The sequence below is a fragment of the Hibiscus syriacus genome, unplaced genomic scaffold (genome assembly GCF_006381635.1).
Source record: "Hibiscus syriacus cultivar Baekdansim isolate YM2019G1 unplaced genomic scaffold, ASM638163v2 tig00110482_pilon, whole genome shotgun sequence".
Lineage (NCBI taxonomy): Eukaryota > Viridiplantae > Streptophyta > Magnoliopsida > Malvales > Malvaceae > Hibiscus > Hibiscus syriacus.
This window is the reverse complement of record NW_024062758.1, coordinates 5,040,927-5,067,274: the sequence shown is the minus strand read 5'-3', so window position 1 is coordinate 5,067,274 and position 26,348 is coordinate 5,040,927. Positions and strand designations below refer to the sequence as shown.

General features: G+C 33.4%; 4 protein-coding genes across 5 annotated transcripts; 1 reads left to right on the top strand and 3 right to left on the bottom strand.

Annotated features, from left to right (window-relative positions):
* Positions 1-396: 396 nt before the first annotated feature.
* LOC120128865 (histidinol dehydrogenase, chloroplastic) lies at positions 397-3,830 on the top strand. Its single transcript, XM_039146483.1, has 10 exons — positions 397-507; positions 584-685; positions 792-863; positions 939-1,001; positions 1,096-1,137; positions 1,880-1,939; positions 2,057-2,167; positions 2,837-3,007; positions 3,239-3,329; positions 3,527-3,830. Exons 1-10 carry the CDS (start codon positions 397-399, stop codon positions 3,802-3,804), a joined length of 1,101 nt encoding a protein of 366 aa, XP_039002414.1. The 3' UTR covers positions 3,805-3,830.
* Positions 3,831-9,741: 5,911 nt separating this feature from the next.
* LOC120128824 (CBS domain-containing protein CBSX3, mitochondrial-like) lies at positions 9,742-11,954 on the bottom strand. 2 transcript variants are annotated; one of them, XM_039146448.1, is made up of 6 exons: positions 11,820-11,954; positions 11,123-11,379; positions 10,956-11,037; positions 10,398-10,471; positions 10,202-10,262; positions 9,742-10,103 (listed from the first exon to the last, which is right to left on the bottom strand). In XM_039146448.1, exons 2-6 carry the CDS (start codon positions 11,372-11,374, stop codon positions 9,961-9,963), a joined length of 612 nt encoding a protein of 203 aa, XP_039002379.1. In that variant the 5' UTR covers positions 11,375-11,379; positions 11,820-11,954; the 3' UTR covers positions 9,742-9,960. The 2 variants fall into 2 exon arrangements, with proteins under 2 accessions (XP_039002379.1, XP_039002378.1); XM_039146447.1 differs by having other exon boundaries at positions 11,123-11,375; positions 11,820-11,951.
* A 3,275-nt stretch (positions 11,955-15,229) lies between these two features.
* On the bottom strand, positions 15,230-17,293 carry LOC120128864 (ATP-dependent zinc metalloprotease FTSH 12, chloroplastic-like). Its single transcript, XM_039146482.1, has 6 exons — positions 17,237-17,293; positions 16,992-17,111; positions 16,832-16,906; positions 16,055-16,162; positions 15,694-15,729; positions 15,230-15,307 (listed from the first exon to the last, which is right to left on the bottom strand). The coding sequence occupies exons 1-6, from the start codon at positions 17,291-17,293 to the stop codon at positions 15,230-15,232; spliced, it is 474 nt and encodes a 157-aa protein (XP_039002413.1).
* Positions 17,294-17,435: 142 nt separating this feature from the next.
* On the bottom strand, positions 17,436-18,316 carry LOC120128950 (ATP-dependent zinc metalloprotease FTSH 12, chloroplastic-like). Its single transcript, XM_039146552.1, has 3 exons — positions 18,163-18,316; positions 17,687-17,803; positions 17,436-17,574 (listed from the first exon to the last, which is right to left on the bottom strand). The coding sequence occupies exons 1-3, from the start codon at positions 18,208-18,210 to the stop codon at positions 17,467-17,469; spliced, it is 273 nt and encodes a 90-aa protein (XP_039002483.1). The 5' UTR covers positions 18,211-18,316; the 3' UTR covers positions 17,436-17,466.
* Between the last annotated feature and the right edge of the window lie 8,032 nt (positions 18,317-26,348).

Sequence of the window (26,348 nt, the reverse complement as noted above, 5' to 3'; positions counted from 1 at the left end):
CCTTAAGTCTTCTGGAGTCTCTTGTTGAAACGGTGGGGCTTGGCAACAGCTGGCTGAGACGTGGAGCGGCGGCGACCGGTGTAGTCCCTAGGGTATCATAACCCTAGGGTCTTTCTGGCGCGTCTGTGGACTGTTGGATCTCATCAGATCCAACAGTGGATGGTTGATGGCGGCTGGGGTTGAGATACAAACCGTAAATAGGTTTAGGATTACACATTTAGGCCGGTTTGGGTTTCTGGGTTATGTAACTGGGTTTTGGTTTGGGCCTGTAATAATAATTTAATTAATAATAATAATAAAATAAAATAAAATAAAATGAAAAAAATTGATGTCTACACTCTAGTTTTTTTTTTGTTGAGTTTATATTAACTCCATTGCTTTTCTTGTGATGTTGCCATGTCTGAGCTTGATCCAACTGTTAAAGAAGCGTTTAATGTGGCATACAACAATATATATGCATTTCATCTTGCTCAAAAGTCAGTGGAGCAAAGTGTTGAGAATATGAAAGTAAGTTTATAGTACTGATTTGTTGTTGCATAATCCATATATTGTCAACATACTAAACATCTTAGTACTCTAATAGGGTGTTAGATGCAAAAGGGTTGCTAGGAGTATTGGTTCCGTTGGTCTTTATGTACCAGGGGGAACTGCTGTCTTGCCGTCAACTGCTCTAATGCTTGCTGTTGTAAGTCCATCAAACTGATTACAGTAATTATGTCTCTTGTTTCTTTTCCATTTAGTGGTATATCTAGATTAGATTTATATGACCTTTGGCTTATTCCTCGCTCCAGCCTGCACAGATTGCTGGATGTAAAACTGTTGTTCTTGCAACTCCGCCAGGCCAAGATGGCAGCATATGCAAGGTATTTTTGGTTTTTTTTTGCTTTTATTTAAATAACAAATAATGTAAGTGAAAGCTGATCAGTATTTTGTTATAGGAAGTGCTGTATTGTGCAAAGAAGGCTGGTGTGACCCACATTCTTAAAGCTGGTGGAGCTCAGGTGTGAGAACATTGAAGATATGCTCACATTCTGCATTTGAACTTCCTTTTTATCATCATCATTTTAATTTTTTTATTTAAATTGAATTTTACAGGCCATTTCCGCCATGGCCTGGGGCACAGAATCTTGCCCAAAGGTAATGGTTCTTCAACAACCCTTTCAGTTTTTGAGTTTTAGTACTGATAGATATTAATGGAAATTTTGAAGACATATGAGTAATGAATTTTCTTCTGTTTGCTATCAGCAATTTAATCAGAAGCCAATCTTCTTTCTTTTGAACCTAACTGATAATCAAAGTCTTTCCTATGTTCTGACATCTGTAACCTGAATTTTATACATTGAGTTTTTCCTTAACTCATTTGCGTTTTACATAATGATGTCATGCCATGTGACTTAGAAATTGCACTAGAAGCCTTCAGTTGTTTGCACCGAGTGTAATTTAATTGGTCTGCCATGGTCAATTTCCTTTTCACAACTTCTTTAGGTGCTTGTGTCTTGTGTGTGGAGAAGAGCTGGCTGTTGTTGATAAGATAGGTAGTATTGACAAAATATTGATTTTAAATGATGTTGAATCATATCTTCTGGAAATTGTAATGATCGGAAAGCCATGCAATAACTTGTATATGATCAATAAGCTATGCAGCATTTTTATGGTTCATTTTGCTACCATTTGAGCACGTATACCAGAGTAAGAGGAGTCTATTATACCTATGTGAATGTAATTCCACAACAGTTGATTAGTTGTTCTAGATATGATTAGCTGTTGAAGGCATGAAAACTTGACAAGATCACATATATTTTAGGGAAAAAATTATTTATCATGACTGGACTTTTTCAGCTTTTGTATTGGTGGTCTAATGATTTTGCCTTTATGGCAGGTTGAGAAAATTTTGGGACCTGGAAATCAGTATGTAACAGCTGCCAAAATGATACTCCAAGTAAGCTCAATTTCTTGCTTGTAGAACTTGTACATTGCTTCAATTCAATCAAAGAAAGTTGTTGAGACATTTTCCTCTACTTGTTTGATTCTACCTTCTGTACGTATTTTCCCACAGAATAGTGAGGCTATGATTTCAATTGACATGCCAGCCGGCCCTTCAGAAGTTTTGGTTATTGCTGACAAACATGCCAGCCCTGTACATATAGCTGCTGATTTGCTATCCCAGGTTTTCACTTGTTTTATCCTTCTAATTTGGTACTTTTTTTTTACTTAAAATCTAATCTAGAAGTTTTTTTATTGTTTATTTTCACTATATTGGTGAGTGCTCAAATTAACAATCTCAAGTACTAGATAAGAAAAACACTTCCATTGTCAAAGCATCGTAGTGTATTTTGACAGTTTTTGTTGGGATTTTGCCTGTGCTATATTTTCAGTGACCTTCCAATTCACATGTGACTTTTTCTAATAATCCATTTTCCCCTAATTTTCAAATTTTCCAATTTTTAGTTTTCACTTTAAAATGGAGAATTATTTGTGAAATCCAAAACTTACAAAGTGGACTATTCAATCCCTCTTGTGACAACCATGTTAGATGATTCTTTTGTTCCATTGTTATTAGAAAATACTATATACTGATTGGAGAGTAAAGCGTAGTGTTGACAATTAATTTGCCGCTTTTGTTGCCCCAAGGGCAGTCACTTGTTAAACTTGGGATTTTCAGTTTACGACCATAAAATTTGAACCTTAGGAAGAGAGGTTAGGATTTTTGTGAATGGAACATGGTTGTCTTCCTTTCTACAGCCGAAGACCTAGTTTGCCTCGATCTATACAGAACATAAAAAGTCATGCTTCTATTGGATGCATTGTATTTACTGATAAAAGCTGCTATTTTCAGGCTGAACATGGCCCGGATAGCCAGGTTGTTCTTGTAATTGCTGGTGAGGGTGTGGATTTTAAAGCTATCGAGGAGGAAATTAGTAAACAGTGCCAAAGCCTTCCAAGGGGAGATTTTGCTTCAAAAGCATTAGGCCATAGTTTCACTGTTTTTGCTCGTGATATGGTTGAGGTCCATTTTCCTGTTTTTCTGTTCATCTCTTTTGGCAGTGAAATTTACCAAGGTTCCTGTTTTGCTTTTTTTTTTTTGGGTACTTATCTAATGGTTAGCCCTGCTTTGTTTATAAGCTAGAAGTTCCAATTGTTTCCTATTTTGGGTTTATTTATGTTTCTGGTTAATTCAAGCATATAAAATATCTTGCACTCTGTTTTATGGAATTTCTCATGATCATTTTCATTTTAGGCTATCACCTTCTCAAATTTATATGCGCCAGAGCACCTGATCATGAATGTGAAGGATGCAGAAAAATGGGAGGGTTTTGTTGAGAATGCTGGTATTTTGCGACTTTTGTTTATATTATTTTATTAGGCTTTCATTCTTTTGAAATTGGTTTGGGATACAAGTAAAGAGCATGCAAATTTTGTGTAGTTGGTCTTGCAAGCAACATAACCTACATGACAAGTTCACTGCTGCCAAAACCATATTTGCTGAGCGTGATGGCGATTTCATTTAAGCTCTTTGTTCCTGCAGGTTCCGTATTCTTAGGGCAGTGGACACCCGAGAGTGTGGGAGACTATGCAAGCGGGACCAACCATGTTCTTCCCACGTATGGCTATGCAAGGATGTATGGTGGGGTGTCTCTCGACTCTTTCCTGAAATGCATGACTATTCAATCTTTGACAGAGGAAGGCCTAAGAAACCTTGGCCCATATGTGGCCACCATGGCTGAAGTTGAGGGGCTCGATGCTCACAAACGAGCCGTGACTCTCGGACTCCAAGGTATTGAAGCCAAGCAAAGTGTGAGATGATGTGTGTATGATTGGATACTGTTTTACTGTTTCCTGAGTGTGCAAGAAATTGACTTTTAATTAGTGAGCTATAAACATATAATCCCCTTGCAGTGCTATGCATGCAGGTGGGGTAGAAACTTGGATTTAGTTTAATTTTCCATTTCATTGGATAACACCAAATAAACTCATGAATGGACATTTTCTTTTGAAAGTGTGAGCTTTGAAATGGCAAAATTGCGGAACAAAACAAGAAAAATTATTTATGTTAGCAGCGACTTAGTTGTCCTCTTGAAAATTTTAAATTATCATATATTTTTTAAATTTTTTATTTGTATTTTCTATTAATAATCATTTTTCGTCTCTTATGATTTTTGAAGTTTGCCCTCCTAATCAGGGGCAGACACAAAATTTTGCGTAAGGGGATGCAAACTTTTATATTTAATAAAACTATAATGACATAAGTTAATATAAAATAACAACTATGGTAACTAATAAAAGAAATATACACATAAAATAACATTCTTCCTCATTCTCCTCTTTTCTGTTTCACAAAAAATAACGATTTACAATTTGCACTAATATACTAGAGTTTTATCTATTAGAAATAAAGAAACCTTAGTATCTACATAAATTGGAGTTATAAGATAACTCCTAAAATACTTAAGAACAAAGTAAAAACAACTTCCAGGATACGTAATAATTAGGATGCTACAAAATATTACACATACTATATTTTTACATGTCAAAATAGGCATTCAAAATTGTGTTCGACGCTCTTTCATTAGATCAAATTTATCAATAAGAGAATCTATTGATAAATCGCGTGTAATTTCTTTCTCAATATATGTTATTTAGTAGCTCAACAAAAAACTCATTTTCTATTTTGTTACGCAAGTGAGTCTTCACTAACTTCATGACCGAGGATGATCGCAGTATAGAAATATGAAGAGTCAAAACAAGATGAACAAATCGGTCAAGAATAGGATAAATAATTGACTTTTGAGTCTTTACTAACACTTGACAAAGTTTTGAAATTGTTGACATCCTTCTCAATTCATTCCATCAAGTTCCTAATTCAAAATGTTCTAAGTGAACTTTTAAGTGCAATTTGTCCTGCTACGTAAAGTCTTCTGGGTAAAATTTATCTGCAAGCTTGCATATATCATCAATGTCACTCCCCGATTTTCATTGGTTTTGATTTAAATTGAATTTTAATTAATTATGAGGACCAAATCGTAAAAAAATTTGAAAACTTGAGGTAAGCTTTCGACAATTACAGGATGCTCAGGGACTTAAGTTGAAATTATCCCATCAGTCTTTAACTTTGAAAAAAATATAGGGGTTTGGTGGGATTGAACCCATAACCTACTAGAAGAAAGAATGATGCCCCAAGCCTTATCGTTTAGGCTAAGGCACTGTTATAATATATTTTATTAAAAATATGTTTTATTGTCACTTAGCCTGGATTTTAAATTCCAGATCATTTCTTTCTCATTGGATTGGAACCAAACATAAAAAAAAGAATTAAATGTTTCCCAAATTTGTCGCCCCTTCGTTCACTGATCTCCGGCCGACAGTGCAGTGCACTCCGCCACCATTTTGTTCTCCGTCGTCCTTCGATCAAAAGCCCTCTGTCAATTTGTCGAAAGCCATTGTCGTTCGCCATTAATAGGCAATTGTTTACTCGTCAAAAACCCAAAATCACCGTTTACTTCTCCTAGCAATTCTCGCCACCACAGGCGACCGTATACCCCGACACCAACACCGTTAGACTTGTCGTCCCATACCGAGCAAAAGTCGATCAGCCTCTCTTCTTCTAAGCCCACCGTTTACCGTGAATCAACTGAGAAAGCCTCATCGGAAAGCTTCACCCACCGTCATGGTTTTCACAATTTTCGTGCCGATTCCATCGTCGGTCGGCCTCACCGCCACTTCAATCAGGATCCCCGCTCAGTTTCAACCATAACCCAACAGGTACCATTCCCTCCCGTCGTTGTTTTCTTTGTCCGTCATCGGGGTAAGCTTCGGTTGTTTTTCTATTTAATTTTTGTCGAGTTTTTGTGATTTATGGACTAATCTGAGTTGTTTGTGTTGTTTGGATGCCCTGGAGTGTTCGATCACCGTCATTGTCCCTGTTATCCGTCACACGCACCACAATGCTCCATCGTCGTATGTGGCCATCGTTTCCCATCGACTTTGTGTAAACTAAGTCAACTCGGACCGAGTTGACCGAGTCAATTTGTCTGAGTCAACCCGTTAACGTTGACCAAAAAGTCAAAATTTCAAAAAACTCATATTTTATGTTTTTCGATGTCTTGAGTCTGAATTCGTAGTCCGTTTTGCTAAATTTGAACACTGTAAGTTGTTTTTGAAACATTTTATCTTTCGATTCAAATAGTTTTCCTTTTAAGATCCATTTTTGACGTAATCTGTTTTGCTATGTATCTGAGACTTTTTGGGACGTCAAATTTAAGTTCAAGGGAGACCAAATGGAGTTTAATTGATCGATTGGTGTGGCTCAGAAATCGAGGTAATAGTTGTATACCTTATGAATGCTTTATCATACTCGTTGATAATTGATAATTCCATGAATGAAAATGATCAGTCTCGTGCTTATTGAGGATTTCTGAAACTAATAATGAATACAATATAAATGCGGTAAATTGAATAAGACTCGATGGACTCGTGTAAGGAACTAGAGGATTAACGAGAAATAATTTCATGTTCAGTGGTTAATTGGTAATTCAAGTAACCTAAGAATTCATAAACTCTGATTTCTTCTATAAAATAGTTAAATGCCAAAAATACTTGGAAAAGAAATTATGAAAATATTCATGTTAGGTAAATTACTAAAATGCCCTTATGATGTAAAAAGATGAGAATTGTGCACGAAGTGGAAAATAACCCTGGAAATCATACTTAGAGTTATGTTCCTAAGTAAATGAATGAAGACTAAACCAACTAATGTATCAGTTACGTCTGAATGGTTTTAAAAGACTGAATTATATGATAAGATTGAATCGAAAGAGAATGACTATAATAACCCTGAATATTGAAATGACACAAATAACCTAATGATCTAGTTTAAGGAAAAGTTTGTAGATAAGTTTTGAAAGTACCAGTGAAGAATTAAATATTTTAACGACCCCTAAAAATTATGGAGACGACCCAAGTACGTCGATCATCTTGGAGATTGCTGCAATACATAAATAAAACAAATACCATCGAAATACGTATAGTTCCTCAAGATCCATTCAACGATGGCTCTGAAGATGATCTGCTCGACAAGTAATGTCAGTATTAAAGTGTGAATATTCTTGAAGTGTATCGATTTGAGTGGTTGATATGTATCACAATGTTGGGATTTGTTCAGCTCGAGTTGACCCGATATCTTGATAAATTGACATGAATATTGAATACCATAAATCATCGTTTCACCCTTATTGTATTAAGTTGCTAAGAATCCACTAGAAATTAAAGTGTCTGAAATACCCTTGATGGCCTAAATAATGAAATCGCTCTGGTTATATCTGAAAATCTTAATTTATTCTGATGTAAAGGTTCCTAAATACCTTTCTAATACACCTGAGATCCTAAATGGTTCTGAATTATCAATATTTGATTGTCTGTTTAGATCCGATAGCAATTAAACCCTTTTAATAGGGACATCGATCCTGAAATCCAATCAATTTTGCGTAAGTTCATACTTTCTATTCATGATAATTTCCAAGCGCCTTCAAAAAATATTTGGATCCTCTAGTGTGTTCCCTATTGACAAAAATGTTTTCTCTGATTTATATAAAGTACGATTTCTGATATTTGGTTTCTGATTTTTGACACAAGGTACAATTAGCTCCTGATTTATGATATTACTGTCTGTTATCTGATCTGTTTTATTGGGGTACTGTCTGGGTAGGTGTCTGGAGACTATAAGGTTCAGCTAGCTGGTAAATCCTTTCTGTTCTGATCATTCATATTGGACTCTTAGATCCCATGGGTCTAGGGTAAGTCCTTATGGATGCATGTTCTAGGGTACCACATTTGGTGTATGGTTGGAGGGAAACTCTGTATTTTAAATAAAAAACCCAACTTCTAATTTCTGTTTTCTGATATTACTGGTTCTATCTGAAACTGTTTTATTAGGGGTATTGATTGGGTAGGATTCTGGAGTCTCTAAGGTTTAGTTAGCTGGCAAAACATTTTTGTTATGATCATTCATATTGGACTCATAAATCCTAGAGGTCTAGGGTAAGTCTTTATGGATGATGTCTTGGGGAATTTCACATGGAGTATTCGTATGGAGGGTACTATAATGATTTTAAAAATCTATTTTACTGAAATAACTACTACTGTTTTTAAACTAGGATTACATTTTATTCTAGTTTTGAAAGAACACACTAGACATTGTTTCAATATCCTGAATTTGGTCTTTTGAACGTTTCCTATGAGCTATAAGCTACTTTTCTGTTATCTGAAGAAATATTAGTGGAACCTCAACTCATCACAAAAACCTGTAGATGGCTGAACCAATGAGAAAATTTTAAATGCTTGCTATTTATCTACATGTCTTTCAGCATCTTTTGGTAGTTATGTATTACTGAGCTTCCTAAAGCTCACTCTTTTACTCACAATTTCAGGTTAAAAGAATAAATTTAGTGTAGCTATTGACATCAATAATGGGAGTTCCTTCGGCTTTGTTTGTAGAGTACGATATAAGTGTAATTAAGGGGCATGTAGGCATATTTGATTTTTTTATATCGAGTCTGGAACTTGTATGATTTTAATTCTGTTTGTAATACATGAATGGTTTTCTGAACTTGTATTTTAATTATAAATTATTTTATGATTTTACATGTTTTAACAAAAAAATTAATTTCTCCTGGATTTTTACATGTCTAAGGGTATTACAATCAATGCAAAATGATTTAAAAGCATCGTTGGATCCAAAGCAAAACTAATCTTATCTCAATTTTGAACTTCCTCGTATTGAAATTGAAAAACAAAGGAAAGCTAGTCCATGCGAAAGATGAAGAAAATTGGAATTTGAGGGTGATTTCGTGATGCTCCCAAGAATAATCCTCAAAAAAGAAAGTAAGATTTGATTTTTTTTTTATGTTTGAAATTTAAGAAATAATCAAGAAAACACAAGAATTTACAGAAATTTGAGAAAAAATTGGGGCAAAATATATGTCAAATGACTTTTCTTTTGTACAAGTGCACTTTGCATTTGATTGTATTTGAAAGGGGAAATTATTTCATAACTCCCCTATTTTTATGCGTTTTTTAAAACAGTCCAACTGTTTTGTACATTTAGTTTTCATATTTTTATATAATTTAATCCCAAATTCATTTCTAATTTCATCAAAATTTAGTCTAAATCTTTAATTTAGATTGAAATATAAGTTTATAAATATTAGAGGGTGTGAAATATAATATTTTAGGGGTGGAAGATTAGATTATCAATAGAAAATAAGAAAATATTTAAATTATAGAGGAATTTAAAAATTTTAAGGGGTGCGGTCATCACTCCTAATATAAGATTTTGTCAGTTATTGATTGAATGATTAATTTATTAAATTAAATTTATATTCGGACCAAATTGATAAAGTATATAAACATTAAGGACTAAATATATAATTATGCTAATTTTTTAACTGCCACGTTAACATTTCCACATTTCCATCAACTGTTATTAGCTAGTGACTTAATTGAGTACAATTAAATTGTTAAGTGGTCTGATTGATAAATTGAAAGATCGATGATAATAGTAAAAGGGCAACATAATTGAGTGGTCAATGGTATAGTTTACTCAAAATTTTAATTTTCACAGTACATTATAAAATTAATTTTATTTTTGTATATATATATATATATATATATATATATTTGAGTTGATACTTCATAAAGGGCTGAACTGTAAATACGTTCGCAAACTGATAAAAAAGGTTAAACAGATAAGTGTTGCCACTGCCACTTTCCTAAACAAATAGGAAGAAGCAACATGAGAATGTTTATTCTTGAGCACTTAGTCCACACGGTAATTATTTCAATCACTTGCATATTCACAAAAGAACTCTTAAGAAGAGCAAAAACACAGCACATTTGCAAGCTCTCCGCTTGCTTGCTTAAGTCCAGAGGGAGAAACATAGAAGATTCCATCATCCTCATCATCATCTAGTATCCTCCCTGTATGAAAGCGTTCAAGCGGTCCAGCTCTGCACGGTGCTCGCTCACCACAGCACGAACAACATCTCCGATGGAAACCATGCCAATCATTTCCTTGTCATTGATTACTGGAATGTGTCTGATGCGGTTATCTGCCAAAATGTCATAGGTTAGTACTAGGTCGAAAAAATAGGAATAGTCTCAATGAACAAAAAATACAGATATCGTAGATGGCCACAGATAATATTACCTGTCATCAGTTGCATTGCTTGCAGAACTTTGGTCTCAGGTGTGACCGTGATGAGCTTGTTCTACAACCATCAAATAATACGATCTTAGAATTGTGAAAACAAGCAAAATGGAATATATGTACATCTAAACGATAAGCCATATATGATGGAAGTAAGCCTATGAATTTACTTGAATAAAAGCCAAAAAACCAATACCTCTTCAGTCATGATGTCCCCAACTTTAGTTGACTTGGATGATCTTCCATGTATTATTATCTTCCTAAGGTAATCTGCAAGTATAACATCAAACAGCAGAAATAAACTAAGAATCAAAACTGTACCACACCAACAAAATCCTTAAAAATCTCTTCTTAATAGTTAAGAAACGCAAAATGAAGCAAATTATAATCTTAGCAGAGCAGAAAGAATTTGATGGGCGCCCTAAATTTGGTATATGCAATGCTTAAGAAAGGGCAGTCTGTGATTGTTTGACATGAAAGAGCTAGAAGAAAAATCCACACCTAAGTTAATAATTGCATTCAATGGCAAAGGTGAAGGGTGATTTTGGGATGGGACAACCTAACTATCAGCATGCTTTAGCTTATAGGTTTTAAAATCTGCTTTAATCTTACGGACCTCAGTTTTGTTTGATTCAGATCAACTAATACGCGACAAATAACACAAAAGTCCTAGCATAAGTTTACTAAATCCATTCATTCAAAATTTAAAATCTTGGTGCCAAATTGATTTTATCAAGGTGTACTTGTTAACTACCTCGCTCTGTGATGATACCCGCAATTGATTTCTGCTCTCCAGGTTTTACAACTACCAGGGCACCAACATTGTGCTGAGTCATCTGAAAAAGATTGAACTCAATAAGCATGTAAATCAAGTATTCTATGAAGAAGCTGAGAATCTACTAAAATTGTAAAGACGCATACCGACTTCACCGCATCGTACACAGTGTCATCTGTAGTGCACCAAAGCCAGGAGCCATCTGCAGCTTTACCTTTGGCTTTCAAAACGTCTGAAATAGTTGTGCTTTCAAAGCCATGTTCTTCCATACTAGCAGATGACACTGATCTGGAAAACATAACGGGTCGCGTAACAGGATTGAGAACCCGAATGCGATGCAAGACCGCATTTTTCACGGTGTTTCCATGCACCGAAAAAGCTTGAACTGCTCGTTGCATTCTACCTGTTACAAGTGATCAGTTAAAAATCTAGCAGAGAAACTGTTGTAGACTTGTAGTTGCAGATGTTACACATAAGAAATTATTCCAATCGTCTAATCAACAGGGACAACACAAATGACAGCACATAACTTGATACCACATCTTACATGCTAGAAAGTTTCAAAAAGAATCCATTCCATCATTCTAAAAATAAGATTCCATGAATCCCAGTCCAAAGTGTCAAGTAAATTCAAGTTACTTGGATTCTTCTTCTAAGTTGCAAATGAAAAACAAGGATATGTCCCAGCTTAACAAAGAAGATCCACCATGGAAACAGATCTTAAGAGTATCAAAAGGCAAAACCAACCCGAAAAAGAAGTCAAAAGTGCAATGATCAAACAAAAATCTAAAGCCAAAACATAAAGGGAAATGATAGAGTAGAAGAGAGGAGGGAAGAACATACCTGGATTGAAGAGAAAACGAAGTAGGGTAAAGAAGGAAAGGAGAAAGATAAAGAACCCTAGAAAAGCGGCTATTTAACTGCCACAATGAACGGATAAACCCAACTACGCGAGATTCCGCAAAGCCTCGCAGCACACTGATTTGTGCACATTTTCAGAGCTACAGACAACACAAATGATTCTAAAATTGAATTAAAATAATGGTTAACCGGTCACTTTTATTTTATTTATGATTTTGACCACTCAACCTTTCAAAATTAAATTTTAATCAGTCATACTATTGATTTATCATAAACTTATGCTATCTCAAAAGGTAAGTTATGTTATTGATTTATAACATAAATGGTTATTTGAATGTTTAAGTGTCGTTAGATTGATGACGTGATATATTAATAAAAAAGATTATTTTATAATTTAATTTATAAACTTTAATTATATATTTTTTTATTTTTTTCTTCTCTTATTTTTTGTTAAGAACTCTAGTCACCCTATCTTTATGTAATCTTTCAACTGTCGTTCTACTTCTGTTTACATAGTAATGTTAGTAAAATTCGTCTCTTCCTTTTTCTTTTTTCCTTTTTTTTTTGGTTTTCCAATCAATTTTTTAGAATAATCTTTGATTATTTTAGAAAACCTATACAAATAGATAAGAAGAAAAACAATTGTTTGATGATGATTATTGAATAAATAGTGGGGAATTGATGACTATATCGGTGAAGATCACGGAGAAAAAGAGTTATTTTATTTCTAATTTTATGGATAAAAATAATATATTCATATTTTAACTAATGTTCATATGTTAAATTAAATATTAATCTCTTTTTTTAAAATGTTATATAATTAATTTAACGATAGTTAATATTTGAATCATCATAATAAAAAAATAACATAAATAATCATTTTGAGATTGGTTTGATAATATAAATGATCAAAATATAACTTTTAAAAATAAGATATGAAACGAACGTACGCACTGTGTAATTTACCCTAAATAATCTGTTTTTATTCCCGCTTACTAATAAAAACAAGATAATACGTAAAATAACTGATTTTTCCACCGTCCATCTTATCCGAAAACCCTGATTGGAAATCCACAGATTTTAAAAATAGGGGATGACGTGGATTGATGTTAGGGCTCTCTAGTGGTTCGTTAAGGTTTCTAAATCCGTTACCGGCCCCATTGATTTATTTTTATATATAAATAGCCACTCATATTTAAATAATTTTCATTTATATTTTTAATCTTTTAAAAGTTCTATTATGATGTTAATATTGTTAATTTATTATAATACAATCACTCCACCATTAATTTCTGTTAAGGGTGTAACGCCACTCATTTCAAAAAACGTTTCAATTTAAATTAAAAATATTCGTATCAATTTTCAATACATTTATATATTCAATATTATCTAAATAATTTAATTTATAATATGAACTTTTATTATTATTATTATCATCAAAATAATTGAGATATTCAATTAAGACCAAAGAAACTGAAAAATCGAAAATTAACTCAAACTATAGTGCGTGAGGATCTATAATTTGTAAGTTTCAAAACAATAATTATTCAAATCAAAAATTTATTTTATTTAGTTATAATTAAATTTTATTTTTATAACGTAAAAATAAGTATATAAAGTTATTAAAAATATTTATGAAAGTTTCACCCAATAACATAAAAACAAAAACAAAATCATTTTTGTACAAACTCCCTAATTCTAACTAACTGTATTTATTATTTTGAACAACTTAACTTTTAGGGGTGAGTAAAACTCGATTCGACTCAAAAAATCGATTTTTTTTTTCAATTTTGAGTTATTAAAGTAAACTTGAATTATCAATTTGGTTTTCGAGTTTGAGTCAAAATTTTGGAATTTCAAGTTACTCGAAAAACCGAAAATTTGAATAAATATTTTAGCAGCTTTACGATTTAATCCCTGATTATTATTTCTTCAATTCCTCCTTACTTTTAAGTCCATTTTTTACCAAATTTGAACCATATGCTCCTAAAACATTGTAGAATACATATGCAGTTTCAATTCCTCTTTTTTATAATATTTTTTTTTCCAATTTAGCCCCTCAATTATTTATAATTTCCTTTTTTCTCCAATTCATCATTTATTTTAAGTTTTTTTCTTTACAAATTTAAGCCACATCCTCATATACCACAATAGAATACCTATGTAACTTTAGTTCTTACTTTTTTATTTATTAAAAATGTATTGTCTCTCTCTCTCTTTATTTCGTCCCTTAACTTTGCATTTTACTCAAATTGATCTTTTGACTACAATTGTTTATGAATTATTTCTTCTCATCAATTCATTGACTCCTTTATACTCTCATCAATATTTTACCCTCAAAAATACTTTTTTTTTTAAATATAATATTCATTTCATAATTTTAGATTTCATTTAATATATTAAATAACATTATAATGTGAAAATAATATATATATATATATATATATATATATATATTACATGATTAGAGAAAGTCAAAGAATTGGAACAATTCTTTACTATAATACTATAAATAATTATAATAAAATTAGTATAGAAACTCGAATAACTAGACTTAAAAAATTTCAAGTCAAGTTCGAGTTGTAAAATACGACTCAACTCGAATAACTTGAAAATTTTTTATTCGACTCGATCGAATGCTCACCCTAATAACTTTACATTAGTTACATGAAGTAATAATATAGTATTTAATAAACTAAAATATTTAGTCACGTTGAATCACTAACAAGTGACATCGGAAGTTTGGCGATATAGTATGCTCACAAAATTATGGAATAAGGGATCAAACAACAAACAACTTTCCATATTTCCATTTTTTCTGCGTATAAATTGCACTTAAGAATAAGAATCACAAGTAAACCTGAATGGAAATAGACACGAACTTCTTAGATAAATAAAATAAAATATTATTACAGTTCAGGAAAACATTTATGATGCTTTGCTTCATTGAAGACGACACGGCTGAATTCAAGGATTTCCACCTTCCTTTGTTGAAACAAACTCTGCTTTATGAAAACTTCAACAAAGTTGAATTATAACGCCATTTCCGGCAAGCCGGCGAGTACTGAGACTTTGAGCTCAGTTTTAGCAACACAGATTCTAATGTGTCGAAAAAGTTAACTGCAACACATCTTAGCAGTTATGAAAGCTCCAATGGACTTCAGGAAAATTTTTGAATCATGACCATGAACATCCTAATAAGCAAGCTTTCACAAGGGGCAGAGGCCTTTATGCATGTAATCACTCAATCAACCATCAAAATTCCAAGGTTAGGGGACATGATTATTGGAACTTGGGAGGTGGGGCTGGATATCTACTAGCTTCTTGGTATCCCGACAACGAAAAACAACCATAAGAGTTGCATCCCGGGGTTTTTCTAAATCTAGGAATCATTAGCATCTGTGAAGGGGAGCAGGATATATGTCCAGAGGTTGATATCGTAAGCGATCATTATGAGGCAAAGGTCCCCACTGTGCATTTTAACAAGATAGTAAATTAAGCACAAGGTAAAGAATAACTATTTCACAATACAACTTAGTTGTTTGACAAAGGGACAGCAAGAACTTTCGACAAAATGAGGGGGGGAAATGCATAAATAACTCGGACAGACTATATCCTAAATGATAAATCCAGTAAGGGCTGGACAGCTTTTTTCACCACATAAGTAGATGGGTTAAGGAATAGTGTCCGTATAAAGCCTTCATTAGATATGCAAAAAGAATTGAACAAAATTCCGGTTGCTAAAATTTTCTGTCCTTACATTCTCAAAGCTGTAATGAAATATAATAGTTGTTAAAATGCAAATAAAAATACCTCATCCAAGTTGATCTGGAATGGTTTAACAAAGTCCTCGAACCTCACTGGAGAGTCCCTTAATTTTCTCCTCAACTTCCTACAAGGAAAAACAATTCAAGATTAGCAGGGAGTATGACACAAACCCCAAGCCAAGTTATAGGAGCTCCATATGTGGTACAATAGGCAATAATGGATGCCAAAAACTAAAGAATTGAAAAGGGGTGGATGTAATTTCTCAGCCTTAATTCTGTACTATTGAGATAAACGACATTTATAAAAATGACGATCCCAAACTTGAAAGGTTTCAACTGAATATGATCTATCCTACGAGTTTATCTTAAGTTAATCACTTATCATTGACAACACATTAGCAAGACTGATTAATTCAACTAATATATGGAATAGGAGTATTTTTAGTATACCAATCCCGTTATCCTTGACTTTTCCAACAGTTCATTTGCAATCATATCCAGTATGCGCCTGTTGCCTTTCAAAGCATTTATTGCAAGCTCTTCAGTCTCTTCAATGTACTGCATGAACGCCAAGCATCATAATTTCAGTTGAAGTTAAAATGCTGGAAAATTAAACAGTCTTTCATATCTATACTTAAGAGGGAGTCAAAGAAAGGTCTATACTTAAGAGGGAGGCGGGGGTTGGAATCAGCTCCTGCTTAACAAACAAAACTCCCAAACTCACAAACAACTTAAAGGCATGCACATATTTTATTGAGATTTATTGAAGGTCCTGAATATCAATTTTGAAGTGAAACCTACTTGTTGGTAAAACTAGACTATGTCCCTAGTATGGTAATAGAATGCAATATTACGTGTTAAGAATTCCACAATCAGATATAACAGAGAGATTTCCCCCCAAATGCTAAAATTCATACTTTCAGATAAATTTCAGACAGTTCATCTGGTAATCAAATGATTAAGCTCCAACAGAGGTTCATATTTGGTACTACGTGAATATCACAATAGGAAAAACATATTTTGCAATTAAATCTCTCTTCTTTGTAACAGATAAAAAGATATTTCACTATATTTTGTTCTTGATCAACGGGAGTCAGATTAAAAGGAACCAGATATTTTGTTACTACTATGCAGACAGTAGCACCCATTACTAATAGACTAATGGTAGGTTGTCACAAATCGCAATAGCAAACAACAGTTATAAAAGACAGAGCAAGCTAAAATTACCCTTGTCAACTCTCGAGTAAACAGCTCAGAGACTTCAGGCGTCATATTGGCAGGAATTACATGAGGATCATCCCACTAGCACAACAAAGGAGTAGGGTAATATAATTAGTTAAAAAGAAATAGGATGTTCGTATAAAAATTTACAACTTGAGAGTTATACCCTATATTTTATTAATTCACCATCTGAGCTATCCGGTTGATCTAACAGCCCCACTCTTTTGGTTAGTTGAGTTAGCCCTAACCTTGCATTTTGTGGGCTGATCACCATTTCCCTTGCAATCTGAACAGATACATTGAGTGAGAAAAACAAGATTTGAAGGTTTAAAAATAAAATATACTCTTATTGAAAGCTCAGCTAGTATTTCAGACATGATTTCTTGGAGAATAGAACTAAGTCAAAATTGCCTTCTTAATGCCTGAAAGGTGAGTTGTGAAAATGTAAAATGCCATGAGGCTAACCATGTTCAATAGCAAAAGTTAGAGACTAAAGGTAAAACAAGAGTTATATTTGTTAAATGAGCAATGCATTTAAATAAACTGTGATAACAAAAAGCAAATGCATCAAGGCAATAACCTTCGTTATCTTTTCCAAATCATCCCTTCCACCATCAGTTATGTCAACACCAAACACAAGTTCAGCACAACATCCACCGTGAGCTACCACCCATTTTCATGTAGCCAAACGTTGTATAACCTTGGTCTACCATGTCCTCACAGGGGTAGAATACGGATATTGCAGTTTCCTACTCATGTTGTGAAAGGGTAAAAAACAGATAAAACAACAAGAAAGGGAAATACAAATGAAAAATCCATAACAAGCCATCAAATAGAAACCAATTGTTGAAACATTTGTACCTTGCCACCAGGCAGGAGCTGAGAAAACGCATGCCAATCAAATCGAGGAAACAAGTGAGCTAAAACTATGTGACCAGCTTCATGAACAGCCAATAGTCTCTTCTTTTCAAAAGATACCTACGTTACATTAACTGAAAATCAGAAAAATAAGCTACAATGTCCTTTTGTACATGACGATCAACTTCCTTTCATTGTCAAATTCCCAATAATCAATGGAATGCAACTTAAAAAGGGCAATATTATTTCTTCCACACTCTTCTACTACTCTCCACCAAATGGTTACACTCTTCTAGGAAGAGATTTTTCCTGAAATCTTATAACCAGTGACCATATCTCTGCATGTAAAATATGAACCTTTGAAACCGAAAATATGAAAATCAACCTTCTTAAAGTCTGTGGCATATTAAAACAAAGCAAAAACAGTTGCAAATTTCAATTTATAGTACTATTTCAGAATAGAATATTTCAGCACTTACACTTGCTTCACATTTCTGTTGTTCTTCCTCTGTAAGGAGTGCACCCATATCTTCAAACAACTGTTTATCTAACACATCAATAATATCTTGCTGGAAGATCTTGGAATGCCCTTTTCTCACCTGCAATAAAATTTAAAGGTAACAGAAACCCAACGCCTAAGGAAACAACAAAAAAACAACTTTTGCTCAGATCGCCTTAGAGATCACCACAGTAGTCCAAAGATTTTCAACCTAGCTTCATCGCTGGGAAGCATGGACATAAACAGAGTCATGGGAAAGTGGCACGTTGCAACAGAAGTGTAGTTTGTTGATGTGTCAAAGCATTTATTTTTGGATTAATGATAAAATTAATACTTACAGACATAATTGCTGCTTCATTAACAAGATTTTGTTGAAAATTCAATGCATGGGCGGCTAATTAGCATGGGGCGGCTATTTTAGTCAAATTTGGCCACCAAATTGTTAAAATAATAAATGGTAAAATTGCTAAAATTAGCCTTTGTACTTTAGGGTATTTACAAGATTAGTCCTTACGCTTCAACTATAAATACTCTATCCCATTTAGCTTCAAAACCATCTCAAATCATTTTAGTTTTCTCCCAATACTAGAGAATTTAGAGAGTTTTCTTGAGAGTTGTTTTCTCCTTTTTATCAAGAGAGAATTTTATTGTTTTCTCCTTGTTAGATTGAGAGATGTTGTAATTTATATTTTCTCATAGTGAAATTCTTCTACAGTTACCCGTGGTTTTTACCCTATATTATTTAGGGGTTTTCCAAATAAAATTTGTGTCCTCTTTATCTCTATTTTTATTTTCTCAAATTATCAGTTGCGATTTTGCTCTATCCGATAGCCGTATTCCGCAACAATTGGCATCAGAGGCAGATTAGAGTGTGTAATATCTACTTATTGTCTTTGTGGTTGCCACCAAAAGGTGGATCCTCCAACATAAGAAAGTAAGAAGGTATTACCCATTCTTTGAAGGTTCTAGAGAACTATTCACCATATTGAAATAGTGGGAGCTATCCGTAATAGAAGCTATGACAACAAAATCTGATATTGAAAAGTTCAATGGGAGAAATATCTCATTGTAGAAATTGAAGATGAAGGCCATCTTGAGGAAAGACGGTTGTCTAGCAGCTATCAGTTAAAGACCGGTAGATTTCACAGATGAAAGCAAATGGAACAAGATGGACGAGAATACTATAACAAACTTTCATCTAGCATTAGCAGATGAAGTATTGTCAAGCATCGAGGAGAAAAAGATAGCTAAGGAGTTATGGGATCATCTTACCAAATTTTACGAGGCCACATCGTTGCACAATAAAATTTTCCTTAAGAGAAAATTGTACACTCTCCGGATGCCATAATCTACTTCAGTGACGGAGCACTTAAACACGCTGAACACTTTATTTTCTCAGCTTACATCATTAAGATGTACAATAAGAGAACAAGAACGTGTTGAACTTCTACTTCAAAGTCTACCTGATTCCTATGATCAACTCATTATCAACTAGACAAACAATAATGTCACCAGTCTAGTCTTCGATGACGTTGCAGCTGCTGTTCTACAAGAAGAAAATCGGCGCAAGAACAAGGAAGACAGACAAGTAAATCTACAACAAGAAGAAGAGTTGACAACGATGAGAGGGAGATCAACAGAACGTGGCCAAAACAGCAGTAACAAAAATGGTAGATCGAAGTCGAGAAGCAAGAAGAATTTAAAGTGTTACACATGTGGAAAAAGAGGTTGAACAAGGAGATTCTTCTGAAGTAGAACCAGCACATGATAAACAAGAATCATAGAGTTTTGAAGCTCCAACAACTCGTCAATCAGATCGTGTGAGAAGACATTCCAATTGGCACTCAGATTATGTTATAGAAGGAAATAATGCATACTGCCTTTTAACAGAGGACGATGAGCCATCAACATACAAGGAGGCAATAAACAGCTCAGATGCTTCACTGTGGATGATGGCGATGCAAGAAGAAATTGAAGCTCTTCGTAAAAATAATACATGGGACCTTGTGCCACTACCTCAAGGAAGGAAGCCAATTGGTAACAAATGAGTCTTCAAAATCAAGCGAAATGGTGACGATCAAGTTGAGAGGTATCGTGCAAGACTGGTGGTCAAAGGATATGCTCAAAAAGAAGGTATTGATTTCAATGAAATCTTTTCTCCTGTGGTTCGACTAACAACAGTTTGAGTAATTTTGGCAATGTGTGCTACATTGAACTTACATCTAGAACAGCTAGATGTTAAGACAACTTTTGTTCATGGAAATCTTGAAGAAGAGATTTACATGTTCCAGCCTGAATGTTTTGAAGAAAAAGAAAAGAAAAACTTGGTTTGCAGGTTGAACAAATCTCTGCACGGTCTAAAGCAGGCGCCGAGGTTTTGGTATAAGAGATTTGATTCATTCATTATGTGCCTTGGATACAACAGACTTAATGCAGACCCTTGTGCTTATTTCAAGAGGTTTGGTGATAACGATTTTGTTATATTGTTGTTGTATGTGGATGACATGTTGGTTGCAGGACCCAACAAAGATCATATTGAAGAATTGAAGGCACAACTAGCTAGGGAATTTGAAATGGACTTGGGATCAACAAACAAGATTCTAGGGATGCAAATTCACCGAGATAGAAGTAATAGGAAGATTTGGCTTTCACAAAAGAATTACTTGAAGAAGATCTTGTCACGATTCAACATGCAAGATTGTAAGCCAATTTGTATCCCTCTTCCTATTAACTTCAAATTATCCTCCAGTATTAGTCCTAGCAGTGAAGAAGAGAGGATGGAGATGTCTCGAGTACCGTATGCATCAGTAGTGGGAAGTTTAATGTTCGCTATGATATGCACAAGACCAGACATTGCACAAGCAGTGAGAGTGGTTAGTCGGTACATTGTGAATCCAGGAAAAGAGCATTGGAATATAGTAAAGAGGATCTTGAGATACATCAAAAGGACCTTAAATGTTGCATTATATTACAGAGGATCAAACTTACTAATCAATGTGTATGTAGATTTTGACTATGCTGAGGATTTGGATAAAAGAAAATCTACTACATGATATGTGTTCAAAATTGCTGGTGGAGCTGTAAGCTGGGTTTCAAAATTGTAGTCAATTGTGGCTACATCCACAACAGAAGCAGAATATGTAGCAGCTACACAAGTCAGTAAAGAAGCAATTTGGTTGAAGATGCTATTAGAGGAGCTTGAGCACAATCAAGAGTATGTCTCTCTATTTTGTGACAGTCAAAGTGCCTTGCATCTAGCAAGGAATCCAACATTTCATTCAAGGACAAAGCACATACGAGTTCAGTTCCATTTCATTCATGAAAATGTGGAAGAAGGGATAGTAGATATGCAGAAGATCCATACCAAAGAAAACATAGTAGATTTCATGACGAAGGCGATCAATGTCGATAAATTTACCTGGTGTCGATCCTCTTGTGGCATGTCAGAGACGTAAGCAACATGAATGTACAAGGTAGAAAGAATGGTTTGAAGATATGATTGTTCCAATCAAATCTTCAAGTGGGAGATTGTTGAAAATTCAATACATGGGCGGCTAATTAGCATAGGGCGGCTATTTTAGTCAAATTTGACCACCAAATTGTTAAAATAATAAATGGTAAAATTACTAAAATTAGTCCTTGTACTTTAGGGTATTTACAAGATTAGTCCTTAATCTTCAACTATAAATACCCTATCCCATTTAGCTTCAAAATCATCCCAAATCATTCTAGCTTTCTCTTAATACTAGAGAATTTAGATAGTTTTCTTGAGAGTTGTTTTCTCTTTTTTATCAAGAGAGAATTTTATTGTTTTCTCCTTGTTAGATTGAGAGAGGTTGTAATTCCTATTTTCTCATAGTGAAATTCTTCTACCATTGCCCGTGGTTTTTACCCTATATTATTTAGGGGTTTTCTACGTAAAATTTGTGTCCTCTTTATCTCTATTTTTATTTTCTCAAATTATCAGTTGCGATTTTGCTCTATCCGATAGCCGTATTCCACAACAGATTTCAGATATCTGTCTTAGAAAAGGCAACCCTGCGAAATACAAGTCTTAAGCTAAATCTAATATTTAGGAATCAATTATAATATTATATATATAATGATAAAAAAAAGGATAAGTGAGAACTTACATATAGGTCAATTCGGAATATAACAACACTTAAATCATTAAAATAAATATAATAATTTATTTATAATTGATTTAAGATTTTAAAATTTTTAAACTAAATTTATTGTTTTCATATTTATTTTTTAATGCTCATATATATGAAATCATTAAAAAATAATTTAATATCCAAATTATAATCATAAGAAAAATTATTTAAGATTCATATTATAAATTTATCTTTTGATTTTAAATTGTACTCGTGATTTTGGGTATGTTAAATAAATTTTTAATTTAATTTTAAATATAATTTCGTATATATATAATCATTAATAAATAAATATAAAATAAATAAATTTAATATAAAATATTAAAATCTTAAATTAATTATAAAGAATATATTAGATTTGTTTAAAAATTTAAGTGTTATCTTATTTTCAATTGGCCTAGATTTAAGTCCCCACTTGTCTATTTCTATCTCTAAAATCTAGGGGATTTAATCTATAAATTTAATACATGACTAGAATAAAAGATTTTAAAGGTAATGCTCAAATTAAGGCATTAGACAAATTAAAAACAGAATCAGGGTCAAATTGCATTAAATGAAAATACAAGGAAACAAATCTTATACAAGTAGTGATCAAAATGGAAGAAAACAAAGTAGGGTTACAATGCCACAAAATATGTAACTTTACAAGGATTCACACTCTAATTATAACAATTTTATTAACTAAATACTCCCATTAAATGCTACCGGCAAGTGGTTATATTGAAACCATTTAAATAATACAATTGTTATATTGACACAAAGTTAAAAATAATGATAATTTCGAGACAAATATATAGTTGGGTGATCATTTATATAGTTTACCCTTAAATTTAATTTCTCAAACAAAACATCAAATTCTTTTAAAAACTCGAAAAACTATATAACTTATATATTTTTTTTAATTTATGGACTAAAATTACTTTTGTTTGGGGAGAGGGATATCTATAAAGACCGAATTTGAATTTTATGGTTATTTTTTAAATAAATATTTTAATTTAACAATTTGATTTGATTTAATTTTAAATATAATTAAAACTTATATAAATACTATACATTAAAAATTATAAAATATTATTAATAATAAGTTGACAATAGATCTCTTAAATAATGTCAGGAGTTTAAATTCTGATATTTGTGAATAGAATAACTTAAATTGAGAATACCAATCTCGTAATTTACCTTTCAAAATTCAATACAAAATAATTGATCAATAAATCAAATACATACAATTAAAAAATATAAGATATCATATTATAATATCATCACGAGTTTCATTTTTTAATAATCTAAAGTAAATACAAGTTTATATATGTTTAAAATAATTCTCAATTTTAAGATATTAAAAGTATACACCTGTAATATCTATGATACTCAAACGTGACTCTAAAAAATAACAACGATTCTCAAATCATGGGGCCGCTCGGTTTTAATACACTTAAATTTAATGTATATATATATATATTTATATATATTAGTTTTATAGCAAAAATGGGAGAAAATGATAAAAAGAAATGCGGGCGTCTCAATCATATAGCTCTTTGTATTTCATTCGGTGTTTCCATTATCCACTGGACCACTACCACTCCATCATTCTCTTCCTATTGGAGTTTTTATGGGATTGCCATACGGCTCTGGTTTCTTTGTGATACATATATATATATATATATATATATATATATATATATATATATTCGCTTTACTGATCTTTTTGCCTTCTTCTAATTTGGTCCTCATGTTTCTTATTGGATGCCATATGCCTTATCTGTGTTTCTTTTTTCTTGCCGTAGACAGCAGGTAATGGAGTAAGTTTTCGTCAGCCCATACGTTCATGTTTCTATCCACAAGGCGCAGCGCTTATGTATGAATCCAAGTTCCCGCAGTCCTCGTGATCTTTGTTTATTGTTATGACTTCTGTTAGATAGTTTAACTTTGCGGGAATTGTATGTAGATTTCATCTTTGCATTTATTCAGTCAAACTCCTGTAGGTTCCTTGAAAAAAAAAAAAGAATTCCAGGTAAACTAAACGAGAATAATCTGGAAGTTTGCTTCTATTTTATTTTAGGAAAATAATCATCAGTTATTTCACCATCTCGTGTTCAAACTCAAAGACAATTTTGGTTTTGTTACTGCGTATATTTCGGGTTAAACGATTAAAGAATATACTATCCTTTTTTCTTTTTGTTACTTTAGAAAAAGAATTATATATAATAACAATAAATTATTTATCAAAATTTTGTTTAATAGATAAGACTGACGCGCGATTGTGAACAAGCCACGACCGGCTTGAATCTGATAGCGTTGGGTGATCGCGCGATTACCACCGGGGCGAAGGTTGTTGACGCGGTTACGCAAGCCAATTTTGCCGCCTTAGTCCCCAAGCAATTGTTTCTATAAATAGGAAAGCTGGAGCTGACATTATACCTTCGGCAGTCCTTTGCAAAAGCTAGTACATTATAGCCAATTTCCTACATGCGAGTGTTTCCTTGTTATAAGTATTTTATTAACGTGGGTTTGTTTTATCACGAGGGAAACTAGAGAAAGATAACTTCAGCAAAATACATGAGGAAGAGGCTTGGGAGGTTGAAGGTGGAGATGGAAGACATCAGAAAAGAGCAGCAAAGCATTAAGGATGAGCAGAGTCAAGTTCGAGCAAAATTCAATGCGGTCGAAGAAGAATACGAACAGCTTCGCAGTGAAACTAACCTAATTATTCAACAAACGGCCAACACTCAGATCCGACTCGATCTGATGTTTGGTATCCTCGAGGCAAGAGAACAAGGTGATCTCGGAAAGGCTGCTCAATTAACTGGACTACTCCGGTAAATCCTGCCGTTTCCTTTCTCGTCCCAACTGATAACTTTTAATTGCAGTTTTGCTTATATTATTTTCGTTTTTTTCAGTGAAATTGTGGGCTGAGATAATTACTGCAAAAGTGGAGCACCACAGCGGCAGTATTTCAAAAATCAAACATCAAATTCCCGGGTGAATCCATTTCATCGTACTGATCTGAAGGGCCAAACATGTTACATGTGGCCTACAACAATGTTTGTTATTTTGATCAGATCTTTAATCTATTCGTTCATGTACTAAACGTGTGGTGGTTTTATGTATAATTTAAATGTTAATGAGTTGTGACTGTAACTTTTGAAATTTCTTATTTTGAAGGGATGTTCCAAATATCGTACGTGTATACAAATTGTGACACTGTATGATATATTAACAATCAAAATCACAAAATTTTATTGAGAAAATAACTTCAGTGACCGAAAATGTCTTATAATATACGATTTTAACCAACTTTTTTTGTATTTGCCAAAATGACCAACAAAATCGCAACGCGATCTTAAATTCGCAAAGCGAACTCTAACTTCGCAACTCAGTTTCCAAATTCGTCCCGTTGCGATTTTCCATTTCGCGTTGCGATAGTCCAAATTCGCATTGCGATATCGCAACGCGATCTTAAATTCGCAACTCAGTTTCCAAATTCACGTTGCGATAGTCCAAAATCGCATTCAAAATCGCATTGCGATTTTCCATTTCGCGTTGCGATTTTTCATTTCGCGTGCATTTGTTTCTTAAGAATTTTCTCTAAAAAGATGGTATCCGCGCGGATGTGTTGAAGACACGTATTACCACGACCACGACCCGACCCGACCCGAGACGAGACGACGGCGCGCGAGAGTCCCCCTTGTTCTCTTTCACTCAACAAGGAAGTGGGAAATTCAAGCCTTAAATACCCATTCCCAATAGTGTTTCCAATACAATATGGGATTGAGCATTGTAAGTTGCATGCATTGACTATAAATGCAAGAGCAAGACTATCGCAATGCGAAATGGAAAATCGCAATGCGAATTTGGACTATCGCAACGCGAAATAGAAAATTGCAATGCGATTTTGACTGTCGCAATGCGAAATGGAAAATCGCAATGCGATTTTGGACTATCGCAACGCGAATTTGGAAACTGAGTTGCGAATTTAAGATCGCGTTGCGATATCGCAACGCGAATT